The sequence below is a fragment of the Ranitomeya imitator genome, chromosome 2 (assembly GCF_032444005.1).
Source record: "Ranitomeya imitator isolate aRanImi1 chromosome 2, aRanImi1.pri, whole genome shotgun sequence".
Taxonomy (NCBI): domain Eukaryota; kingdom Metazoa; phylum Chordata; class Amphibia; order Anura; family Dendrobatidae; genus Ranitomeya; species Ranitomeya imitator.
The window spans coordinates 688,457,657-688,471,159 of NC_091283.1; the positions used below are offsets into that span (position 1 = coordinate 688,457,657).

General features: G+C 39.3%; 1 protein-coding gene across 8 annotated transcripts in view; it reads right to left on the reverse strand.

The window, feature by feature from the left end:
- Positions 1 to 13,503, reverse strand: part of KCNMA1 (potassium calcium-activated channel subfamily M alpha 1) — a 1,262,580-nt gene that overhangs the window by 404,171 nt on the left and 844,906 nt on the right. For all 8 annotated transcript variants that reach the window (XM_069753065.1, XM_069753070.1, XM_069753069.1 and 5 more), the window contains exons 7-8: positions 6,584 to 6,659; positions 6,003 to 6,173 (exon numbers count right to left, since the gene is read on the reverse strand). In XM_069753065.1, the coding sequence (XP_069609166.1) occupies positions 6,003 to 6,173; positions 6,584 to 6,659 (247 nt within the window). The remainder of the gene's footprint in view (positions 1 to 6,002; positions 6,174 to 6,583; positions 6,660 to 13,503) is intronic.

Genomic DNA, 13,503 nt, shown 5'->3' on the forward strand with positions numbered 1-13,503 from the left:
ACACTTTTTATTCTTAATCTTTGGCCAGTGGGGTCAGTGCAAAATAATGGATATTGAGATTTAACTATCATATGATTTTCCTGTATGTTCAAGGTCCCTATGAATAGTGGTTAGGTTTTTTCCTTGATCCATATTCCTGTTTTTAAATACGGTATGTTTTTTTAATTATGTTTATAAGTAATTAAAGGGGTTGTCCTGTCCAAATTGATAAGTCTGCAGTCCCTCTATGTAACTGCAGACTTCTGGATTCCCCAGTGCATGCACTGTGTGCTGCGGGGATTCGCAGGTTTCTGAGACAGGATCGGAAGGTATGTATACTATATACTTACTCCCAGTCAGAGCCCGTCTGGTGAGCATGGCCTAGCTCCATACATTTGCATTGAGCGAGGCCGCGCAGTGGGAGTGGCGCAGACGTATCAATTTGGCCAGGACAACCCCTTTAATAAATTAATGTTATTTATTTAATATGTAAATGGATTTAACTGCTTCAGAGTTGGAAGTTAGGGGCTTTTAAAGGTATGATCACACTAGGAGTATACAAAGATTCTTCCTATTGATTTTCTGTGTAATACAGAAGCAGTTTTGCAAATGAGATTTTAGGAAATCAAATGCATAAGCTTTGGATAGTAAGGAATTAACCAATGCTGCAAATGTTAAATCTGCAGCATGTCAATTTATGTCGTTGGATGTCACCACAGATTCCATGCATTTCATCTGTAGTGGTTTATCCACTGCAGAAAAGTCTCTAAGGTACGTACCATATAGGTATCCACAAACAATTAAGCTGATGGCCAAGCTTCACTGTCACATGGTAAGACATATTTTAACTGGAGCTGATTGCTATAGGGGCACACTTTCAAATATACAGTGCCATGCAGTAAGACATAGAAATACAAGTAGAGAAAATACCCACAATAGACAGAAAAATGATTGTGGGTCACAGACTTCTAAATAAAATTCTGTTCAAAACATTAAATAATTGTTTAGCATATTATGCAAAGTCTTTGATTAAGATGCAATCTACTTACACACTATATATTAAAATAATGTACGAACAGAATCTTACATGCAATGTCATAGATATGGAAAAAACAGAGATGGAGAGTTCCTTGGCAATGAATTGCAGTTTCCTCTGGCATTGCTACAGATCCACCATAGAGCATCTGCATATGTTCACTAATTCACTAGAAAATGCACCTCTGGTTACATAACAGATATAGAAATGTAAAAAAATGACATTTAAGGAGACAAGGCATACTTAATGCCAAACAAAACCGATGGATGTCTATAAAAATATGCAGTCATCATCATATATATCATAAATATAGATCCATAATAAAAAAAAATAGAAAAGAAAAACTGCAAAAAGTCCCAATTTTCATTGGGGACGTCCCTTAAATGTTTGGATCTAGGAAGTGTTGGGGATACATATAAAACAAAACTAAACAGACAAAAAAGTTTGTGGAAAAAAAAGGTGATGCTATTTGGAGGGTCACACACTAGGGAGAGTGGGGTAATAGGGAAGTTTAGTCTACTTCTCAAATAATACACATAAATACAGAGCCATGTTTTGTCCAACAAACATTTATGACTTAACCTACTGTGGTCAAAGGTGGCTGCTGGATGTACATGTCCTTTCTCTGGCTCCATCTGAGAAAGAGCGATGAAATGCAAAGACAGTGCATCCTCAGGGCTTTTAGCATTGACAGGAAGTTGAATAATGAAGGTCAGGGCATAGCCAAAGCAGGTGCAGACAGGGGTGTAAATAGAAAAAGTTGGACCCAATTGCTAACTTTGAAAGAAGCCACCCCTTCCAAGCATTTCATTGATCCATGTGAAAGTTGTAGCAAGAGTAAAATTGATTACTGACAACCATCAGCATTGCCTGACAAATGGTCGGAGCATGCAGGGACAATAGCACTTCACATACATATGAATTGCAGGGTGGGGGCATAGGAGGCATCGAACTCCAGACCAAACTGAATTATTCATTCCAAAGTAGACTAGAGTTCAAAATCAAATTTGACCCTATCATAGGCAGCTAAACTAAACAGACCCAAGATCATACTAAAAAATAATTCTTCAATGGACCCTATTTACTGCAGAAAAGTGCCCGAATGTTTACCAGAATCTTGTGTGCTTGGCCCTAAAGATTTCCATGTGAGCTGATGAGACTCAATTATCCATTTGCAACTTGCAAAGATTACAGTATAAAAAAATGATGCAGGGCAACTGGACTTACTACAATTTTTTACATTAGAACTTAGGAATTATGCCTCTGAAAAAAGCAGGCATTTTACATATCCAGCAGGGACTATTAGGGAATATGCACACAACATTTTTTAAGGCTCGTCTGCTCCAAAACACACCTGAAGGAAGAGTAACTAAATACTTTAAAGAACCAGCATATGCATTTCTATATGAAAGCAACTTGCTGTTTAAAACTTCAGTCTTTTGAGCACCTTTCAACCATTTCAGGTTTCCAAAGACAGAAAGCGGTAAAAAGAAGTCAGCAGATCTTCAGGTGTTTTCTGAGGGTGCAATATATGTTGTAATACAAGTCAATAGGAAAACTCAAAAGACGCCTAGAAGATGTTTGGACACCTTTTTGAACGTATGCCATCGTTTTTGCTAGAAAAACTGCTAACAGTTGAAAAAACACCTGAAAATTGTTGGAAAAACACTTCAAAAACAACAGTGGCTAAAAAATTCAAGACCGTACTAAACCAAGCTAAGAAACACACTTCAGGGGGGGAAAATACCGGCATTTCCTGAAACATCTTTCACTTGAAAAATTTGGCAGGAAAAATGTTGTGCATCTATCCTTAGATGAACATAAGAAAACTAATAAAAAGTCATGAAAAATAATTTAATGCCAATTAAAAACGTGTAAAAATGAAATTTGTTCATATTAGGATTTATTGCCATACGTGTCTGTGTGCACTGCCGGAGAGTTGCATACATGTGGGCATAGTTCCCATGGCATCATTGTAAATGGTCCTGTCATTGCTGAATATTATTATTGAAACAGACTGAAGCACTGGAATTAAAGCAAGACTTTGCAACCAAATCTATGACTATGCTCTGACAGTTATAGTGTTTTTTCCTACTGTTACAAGATTGATTCCTTTTTTTTGCCATACTATTGCTATAATTACCTACATATGAATTTTATTGACAGAGTGTGAATTTCGCCAACCCACATCTGCAGAACATTATGACTGAAGTAAGGTATTAGCTGACAATGAATTATTGGGGTGGACATCTGAACAGGAAAGTATGGACCAGATGATACAAGTGACTTGTGAATATCATTTTCTTTCCATTTGTGAAGCAAAAAAGTAAACCAGATGCATCGCTGTGATGGATAACCTCCAACCTGCCAATACTTTGACCCAGAGTTATTTCATATTGTTTGTTGGAATAATAAGGGACCATGGGATGACAAAAAGGGGTAATAAGCAGAGAGGGGGTAGTCTGAAACCTCAAAAAATATTTTCACCAGTACATTAGCATTTAATGTTTACTTAAACACGTACTGAAGAGACGAGGATTCGCCACTCCAGTATACAGTAATGTTTCACCCAGTAAACAAAAATAATCTCTTAACTATCTGCTTACGAGAAGCCAGTACAAAGCTGTGTCCTATATCTAGAAAGGGCACATGTGAGCAATCTACCTGTCCCAACACTACAGTATAGATTCTATAGGATCATGAGCATCATTGGGACTCACAACCGCCTCTAGAAAATGGCCTATTTTTTGAACATATGATTGGGCACAAGTGTTGCTCAATACAAATGAAGCCCAAAGAACATAATTAGCACACATTTCACTTAACAAGCTGTATATAATTGATACATTAATTAATGGGGATGTCCAACCCCCAAAAATAAGTCTGCAGACTTCAACTGCTGATGAGTACACTTTCGCGATTCCCATGTATTCCCCATGCTGGTGGGCTATCATGTGAATGCATGTAAGTGATTTGCACACTTCCGGACATGTGCCGATTAGTCTCATCTGGCTTCTCTCAATGGAAGAGAAATGACAGAAGTACAGAAGTCCTGTCAACACATGACCATAACTATGTAAATTGGCTACATGTGGTCACATGACCTCCCACCCGCATAAGGAATAAAGAGAAAAGTTGACAGTGCGTAGACTGCTCAACATCACAATTCAGAAGGCTGCAAACCTTTTGTCTTAGATTGGACAACCCCTTTATATATTTTGTAAATATAGCATGAAAACCTGCAGAGCAATGATCCTCATCCAATGTCAGGTTATTCTAAAAATTTTATAAAGTGACAACTGCGCATCAGACACAGTATGATAAATTTTACTCCAAATGTCAAGTAAGTAGAATTCACTAGGTAGGCTTTTTCAAATTTCTATCTTGTTTACTAAACTTTACAGGGAACCGACATGTCCAAAATATTAAAGCTACACTGGAGCTGCCATCTTTCTAGACAAACTTCATTCATAAATTTAAGCAATGCCTTCAGTTTTCTCCTTCCTTTGTTAAAGCTTTTCTTAAAGACATCTAAGTTGAAGAAGTTGATGGCCCAAGCTGATCTATCTTCAAGCACTAAAACTTTAATTCTTTTGCACATTTGCTGTATTCTCTCTCCCACTCTCTGGGGGTTATTTTATTGTGTTGACATCAGCTTCTGGCATAAAACAAATTATGATGCATGCCACATGTATGACATCATTGTGACTTTTGAAATTTTCATGTGATGTAAACTATAGTGCAGCCTAAATCTGACATACAGTTGATTCAATTGGCGCATGCTCAGCAAACAATGGGCCAGATTTAATCAAAGGCATGGAACTTTTAATAAATCTGCTGTATTTTACACCAGCACACTTTTTTATTAAAACTGGCAGAAAGTACACCAGTCTTCATAAATATCCCCTTACATATTGGTTGCAAGATTTTGAAACAAAACAAGTAATCGCCAACAACAAGTATGTTCTGGGAAAGATTCTTATGCTGTTTGTTCCCTCTTGAGTCAATGCCTTCTTTTCTACCATTCACTTCTATCTTCTACAGAAATGATAAATGGTGCCAACATTATGAAGCAAATAAGTCATCACTGATGTACTACTGAACGATAGCAATTGGCATTTTGAGTAAAATAAAATCAATCGTTAAAAAAACACCCCAAATCTGCTATAAAAGTAGCACAGATTCCCACAACTGACCTAGCAAAGTGCAAGTTAAACTTAAAGGGTAAATTTATTTAATTATATACACAGAATTTTAGTAATATTGTTATAATATTTTCTGTTGACACTCAGAAAAGATATAATCAAATGTTTAAAAAGATATTATAAAAAACAATACTCTGGTGAATTTATGCATACAACTGCTCGTAAACATGAATAAGGAATAGACTTTGCAGATCTCTTAGTTTTGGCTAAAAAACTAAAATATATATTTAACTAAATACGAGTGACCAGGTACAGTGCTTTTGGCTTCTAAAATACATCTTTATTTCCAGAATGCAAACCACCTTACTGTATTTCATTATTTGTCATTAAAATAAACCTGCTAGCTGACTCATGCACCGCAAACCATGGGCAGCACAAATGGGCAGACCCATTGAAAATGCATATATATATATTTGGAAGACATATCTAGAGTTGTCCTAATAGGAGAAATTGATTACTAAAATTGACCTGTCTATGTAATATCTTTATATCTATTATCTATGTATCTGTTTATCATATCGAGCTATCTATCTATCTATGTATCTATCTATCTATCTATCTATCTATCTATCTATCCTTCCCATATTTTTCTGTCTTACTTTGTTCAGGTCAGCTATGAAAATTGTGCCATTGTATATAGTCCTTTTTAAATGTTTTAACTTGTTATGTGATGCATATTTCACTTCTGAATACCATTTGTAGGGATGGTTCAATTTGCTCTGCATAGCTTTATGCAGCTATAAGCCAAAATAATGATACTGAAAAAATTAAATTCTGTTTACCAAACCGCCGAGAATAAAGAAGACCATGAAGAGCCGGCCAAGAGTGGTTTTTGCATAAACATCTCCATATCCTACAGTAGACATGGTCACCATAAGAAGATAAACACATTCCCAATATGAGATGCTCTGCGAGTTTCGAAAATCATCCCATGGGTCTCCAGAGTTTTCCACCTGTACAGAAAACTTGTATTAGTAATGCAACTTAAACATATAAAAAATGACAGTAGTAAAGGAATATATTGTAGAAAAAAAGTAAAGATTAGCAATCATTAGAAAGCAACATCCACATCATTTAACGTTACTTGTGGAATCAGAAAGAAAGTCCAAGCAGCAAAAGGAGCTTCTGACAAGAGTAGTCTTTGTTTCATAATAACTGGACTTGTTACAAGGGGATGAGTGTCAGCAATGGTATGGCACAAAAGATGATGTATATTGTCAACCTAGTTTGTACAAATCAGGGCCGTAATGAGGTTATAGTGTTTTTAGATTATCCCTTCTGTCCTTCTTTAACAATAAAAAAATGTTTACTAGGTCATATAAAGTTAAGCCAAGGTTTAAGAAATATTAAAAAACAAACTTACTAAATGAATAAAGCCCGCAGCTGTCAGCCATGTACTGATAAAAATGGAGCAAAGGTTTACCAGCTTGATGGAATTACTAAAAAAGAAACAAAAAACAACAGATGTATCAAACACGTGAAACAATTTAAATATTTTCTACATGGCGCAAAATGTACAATCTGGCATCTGTGAAATTTATCTTGATTACCATTTCTCTTTGGTATAACTAAGCTTTTATAGAGCTGTTATATGACTGAGTGTTTGGGTCTTTAGGTGGGAGGGTAGATCAACGTCTACATCAGATTTTAATGTAAGAATTACATTACAAAATATACATTACGAATTCAAAATATGCCTTTCCAAATTCAAATACCCTTGAATTCCTAATTTCTGACATTACAAGGTGTATTTTTCCAGTCTCTATATTTTGATTCGATTAGTATATAAAAAAAATAGTGTGCTTTAAGCTGCAGCCAACATCTGGGGAAAATCCGGATTCCTGGCTTCTCACTAAGCCTGCCCTGCTGCAGTAAACACCCAAGCAATGCCAGTCCAGAGGGCAAGAGATAAGCAAGCAGCTGTATTCCATTCCATATTATTCAGCATCAGGACGATGAACATCTTATAGGAATATAAGGATATAAAAGTGTATTAAGATTATGGAAAAGTACAGCCACACATGAACAGTTGGTTACAACGTGTTCTAACTGCTTAACCCCTCTGTGACCTTAGACGTACTATCCCGTCGAGGTGCCCTGGGCTTATCTGACCCTGGACGGGATAGTACGTCATAGCCGATCGGCCGCGCTCACGGGGGGAGCGCGGCCGATCGCGGCCGGGTGTCAGCTGCTTATCGCAGCTGACATCCGGCACTATGTGCCAGGAGTGGTCACGGACCGCCCCCGGCACATTAACCCCTGGCACACCGCGATCAAAGATGATAGCGATGTGCCGGCGGTGCAGGGAAGCACCGCGCAGGGAGGGGGCTCCCTGCGGGCTTCCCTGAGACCCCCGGAGCAACGCGATGTGATCGCGTTGCTGCGAGGGTCTCACCTCCCTCCCTGCTCCCTCCAGCCCCGGATCCAAGATGGCCGCGGATCCGGGTCCTGCAGGGAGGGAGGTGGCTTCACAGAGCCTGCTCAGAGCAGGCACTGTGAAGCCTGCAGCGCTGCATGTCAGATCAGTGATCTGACAGAGTGCTCTGCAAACTGTCAGATCACTGATCTGTGATGTCCCCCCCGGGACAAAGTTAAAAAGTTAAAAAAAAATTTTCCAAATGTGTAAAAAAAATAAAAAAAAATATTCCAAAATAATGAAAAAAAAAAAAATATTATTCCCATAAATACATTTCTTCATCTAAATAAAAAAAAAAAACAATAAAAGTACACATATTTAGTATCGCCGTGTCCGTAACGACCCGACCTATAAAACTGTCCCACTAGTTAACCCCTTCAGTAAACACCGTAAGAAAAAAAAAAAAAAAACGAGGCAAAAAACAACGCTTTATTATCATACCGCCGAACAAAAAGTGGAATAACACGCGATCAAAAGGACAGATATAAATAACCATGGTACCGCTGAAAGCGTCATATTGTCCCGCAAAAAAAGAGCCGCCATACAGCATCATCAGCAAAAAAATAAAAAAGTTATAGTCCTGAGAATAAAGCGATGCAAAAATAATTATTTTTTCTGTAAAATAGTTTTTATCGTATAAAAGCGCCAAACCATAAAAAATGATATAAATGAGGTATCGCTGTAATCGTACTGACCCGAAGAATAAAACTGATTTATCAATTTTACCAAAGGTGGAACGGTATAAACGCCTCCCCCAATAGAAATTCATGAATAGCTGGCTTTTGGTCATTCTTCCTCACAAAAATCGGAATAAAAAGCGATCAAAAAATGTCACGTGCCCAAAAATGTTTTCAATAAAAACGTCAACTCGTCCCGCAAAAAACAAGACCTCACATGACTCTGTGAACCAAAATATGGAAAAATTATAGCTCTCAAAATGTGGTATTGCAAAAAATATTTTTTGCAATAAAAAGGGTCTTTCAGTGTGTGACGGCTGCCAATCATAAAAATCCGCTAAAAAACTCGCTATAAAAGTAAATCAAACCCCCCTTCATCACCCCCTTAGTTAGGGAAAAATAAAAAAAAATGCATTTAGTTCCATTTTCCCATTAGGGCTAGGGTTAGGGCTAGGGTTAGGGCTAGGGTTAGGGCTAGGGTTAGGGCTAGGGCTAGGGTTAGGGCTAGGGCTAGGGTTAGGGTTAGGGCTAGGGTTAGGGCTAGGGCTAGGGCTAGGGTTAGGGCTAGGGTTAGGGCTAGGGTTAGGGTTAGGGCTAGGGTTAGGGCTAGGGTTAGGGCTAGGGTTAGGGCTAGGGTTAGGGCTAGGGTTAGGGTTAGGGTTGGGGCTACAGTTAGGGTTGGGGCTAAAGTTAGGGTTAGGGTTTAGATTACATTTACAGTTGGGAATAGGGTTGGGATTAGGGTTAGGGGTGTGTCAGGGTTAGAGGTGTGGTTAGGGTTACCGTTGGAATTAGGGTTAGGGGTGTGTTTAGATTAGGGTTTCAGTTATAATTGGGGGGTTTCCACTGTTTCGGCACATCAGGGGCTCTCCAAACACGACATGGCGTCCGATCTCAATTCCAGCCAATTCTGCGTTGAAAAAGTAAAACAGTGCTCCTTCCCTTCCGAGCTCTCCTGTGTGCCCAAACAGGGGTTTACCCCAACATATGGGGTATCAGCGTACTCAGGACAAATTGGACAACAACTTTTGTGGACCAATTTCTCCTGTTACCCTTGGGAAAATACAAAACTGGGGGCTAAAAAATAATTTTTGTGGGAAAACAAAAAGATTTTTTATTTTCACGGCTCTGCGTTATAAACTGTAGTGAAACACTTGGGGGTTCAAAGTTCTCACAACACATCTAGATAAGTTCATTGAGGGGTCTAGTTTCCAATATGGGGTCACTTGTGGGGGGTTTCTACTGTTTAGGTACATTAGGGGCTCTGCAAACGCAATGTGACGCCTGCAGACCAATCCATCTAAGTCTGCATTCCAAATGATGCTCCTTCCCTTCCGAGCCCTCCCATGCGCCAAAACGGTGGTTCCCCCCACATATCGGGTATCAGCGTACTCAGGACAAATTGGACAACAACATTTATGGTCCAATTTCTCCTGCTAACCTTGGAAAAATACAAAACTGGGGGCTAAAATATAATTTTTGTGGAAAAAAAAATATTTTTTATTTGCATGGCTCTGCGTTATAAACTGTAGTGAAATATTTTGGGGTTCAAAGCTCTCACAACACATCAAGATGAGTTCCTTAGGGGGTCTACTTTCCAAAATGGTGTCACTTGTGGGGGGTTTCTACTGTTTAGGTACATTAGGGGCTCTGCAAACGCAATGTGACGCCTGCAGACCATTCCATCTAAGTCTGCATTCCAAATGGCGCTCCTTCCCTTCCGAACCCTCCCATGCGCCCAAACGGTGGTTCCCCCCCACATATGGGGTATCAGCGTACTCAGGACAAATTGGACAACAACTTTTGGGGTCCAATTTCTCCTGTTACCCTAGGGAAAATACAAAACTGGGGGCTAAAAAATAATTTTTGTGGGAAAAAAATTTTGTTTTATTTTTATGGCTCTGCATTATAAACTTCTGTGAAGCCCTTGGTGGGTCAAAGTGCTCACCACACATCCAGATAAGTTCCTTAGGGGGTCTACTTTCCAAAATGGTGTCACTTGTGGGGGGTTTCAATGTTTAGGCACATCAGTGGCTCTCCAAACGCAACATGGCGTCCCATCTCAATTCCTGTCACTTTTGCATTGAAAAGTCAAACGGCGCTCCTTCCCTTCCGAGCTCTCCCATGCGCCCAAACAGTGGTTTACTGCCACATATGGGGTATCAGCGTACTCGGGACAAATTGGACAACAACTTTTGAGGTCCAATTTCTTCTCTTACCCTTGGAAAAATGAAAAATTGGGGGCAAAAATATAATTTTTGTGAAAAAATATGATTTTTTATTTTTACGGTTCTGCATTATAAACTTCTGTGAAGCACTTGGTGGGTCAAAGTGCTCACCACACCTCTAGATAAGTTCCTTAGGGGGTCTACTTTCCAAAATGGTGTCACTTGTGGGGGGTTTCAATGTATAGGCACATCAGTGGCTCTCCAAACGCAACATGGCGTCCCATCTCAATTTCTGTCAATTTTGCATTGAAAAGTCAAACTGCGCTCCTTCCCTTCCGAGCTCTCCCATGCGCCCAAATAGTGGTTTACTGCCACATATGGGGTATCAGCGTACTCAGGACAAATTGGACAACAACTTTTTGGGTCCAATTTCTCCTGTTACCCTTGGTAAAATAAAACAAATTGGAGCTGAAGTAAATTTTTTGTGTAAAAAAGTTAAATGTTCATTTTTATTTAAACATTCCAAAAATTCCTATTAAACACCTGAAGGGTTAATAAACTTCTTGAATGTGGTTTTGAGCACCTTGAGGGGTGCAGTTTTTAGAATGGTGTCACACTTGGGCATTTTCTATCATATAGACCCCTCAAAATGACTTCAAATGAGACGTGGTCCCTAAAAAAAAATGGTGTTGTAAAAATGAGAAATTGCTGGTCAACTTTTAACCCTTATAACTCCCTAACAAAAAAAAAAATTGGTTCCAAAATTATGCTGATGTAAAGGAGACATGTGGGAAATGTTACTTATTAAGTATTTTGTGTGACATATCTCTGTGATTTAATTGCATAAAAATTCAAAGTTTGAAAATTGCGAAATTTTCAAAATTTTCGCCAAATTTCCGTTTTTTTCACAAATAAACGCAGGTACTATCAAAGAAATTTTACCACTATCATGAAGTACAATATGTCACGAGAAAACAATGTCAGAATCACCAGGATCCGTTGAAGCGTTTCGGAGTTATAACCTCATAAAGGGACAGTGGTCAGAATTGTAAAAATTGGCCTGGTCATTGACGTGCAAACCACCCTTGGGGGTAAAGGGGTTAATAATGTAATCATCCCAACTCTATTCCGAAATAAAATGTATGCAATTTTTCAATATGCAAATTATCTCCAGAGAGGAAGAGGACTACAGTGCCTTGCGAAAGTATTCGGCCCCCTGTAAATTTTTGGTGAAGAATCAACAACAAGTGGAACACAATTGGAAAGTTGAATGAAATTTATTGGTTATTTTAAATTTTTGTGGAAATTCAAAGATTTACACAGAAACGTCGGTGTAAGCGCTCGGCGCAGAGCGCAGGATAAATGTGTGCCGCCGAGGCTTTTATGTTTGACAGCTGTCACACACTAAAATATGCTTTTTATTGTGAAAACAAGTTTTTGCACCACTATATTTTGAGAGTTATAATTTTTTGATATTTCGGCCGACAGAGTCATGTTACGGCTTGTTGTTTGTGGGACGAGCTGACATTTTTATTGGTACCATTTTCAGGCACATGACATTTTTTGATCGCTTTCTATCCAATGTTTGGGAGACAGAATGAACAAAAACCAGTAATTCAGGAATTGCTTTTTTTTTTATACCGTTCCGGGTGTCGTAAAATTGATAAGACAGCTTTATTCTTCAGATCAGTACAATTACAGCAATACCACAGTTATATCTTATTTATGTTTTGGCGCTTTTACACAATAATAACTACTTTATAGAATAAGCAAATTGCCTCTTCTGAGAAAAAGAGGACTTAAACTCTATAGCGCCACCTGTTGGAAGTAGCGATCCCACAAGTCACAATCAACCCTTCTACTTTATAGAAAAAATTATTATTTTTGCATCGCTTTATTCTGAAAGCTATAACTTTTTTATTTTTCTGCTGATGGAGCTGTATGGTGGCTTGTTTTTTTGTGGGACAAGATGACATTTTCAATGGTACCATTTTTATTTATATCTGTGTTTTTGATCGCGTTTTTTTCCACCCTTTGTTTGGGGTGTGATGATAAAGCATTGTTTTTTGTCTCGTTTTTTATTTATTTTTTTACGGTGTTCACTGAAGGGGTTAACTATTGGGATAGCTTTATAGAGCGGGTTGTTACGGACGTGGTAATACCAAATATGTGTACTTTTATTGTTTTTTTATTTACCGTATATACTCGAGTATAAGCCAAGATTTTCAGCCCACTTTTTTGGGCTGAAAGTCCCCCTCTTGGCTTATACTCGAGTCATACCCAGGGTCGGCAGGTGAGGGGGAGCGGGGACAGTCTAATTATACTCACCTGCTCCTGGTGCGGTCCCTGCAGGTCCCTGGCTTCCCGGCGCCGGCAGCTTCCTCCTGTACTGAGCGGTCACATGGTACCGCTCATTACAATAATGAATATGCGGCTCCACCTCCCATAGAGGTGGAGCCGCATATTCATTACTGTAATGAGCGGTAACAATGACCGCTCACTACAGAGAGAAGCTGCAGCGCCGGGGAAGCAGGGACTGTACAGCGCCAGGAGCAGGTAAGTATAACGGGGAGGGGGAGCGCTGCGCTGCGCGATACTCACCTGCTCCTCGTTTCGGCGCCGCTCCATCTTCAGCATTGGCGCTCAGGTCAGAGGGCGCGGTGACGTGGTTAGTGTGCCCTCAGCCTGAATGCCAGTGCTGAAGATGGAGCGGTGCCGGAACGAGGAGCCCGTGAATATTGAAAGTGTTGGGGGCCTGAGCGATGAGAAGTGAGTATGTGATTTTTCTTTTTTATCACAGCAAATGGGGCAAGTGTCTGTATGGAGCATCTATGGGACCATAACGTTTGAGCAGCACTATAAAGGGCCATAACGTTTGTGCAGCACTATATGGGGCCATAACATTTGTGCAGCACTATATCGGGCCATAATGTTTGTGAAGCACTATATGGGGCCATAACGTTTGTGCAGCACTGTATGGGGCCTGTCATGATCCCAATGGCAGGGGATCACAAAAGGACAA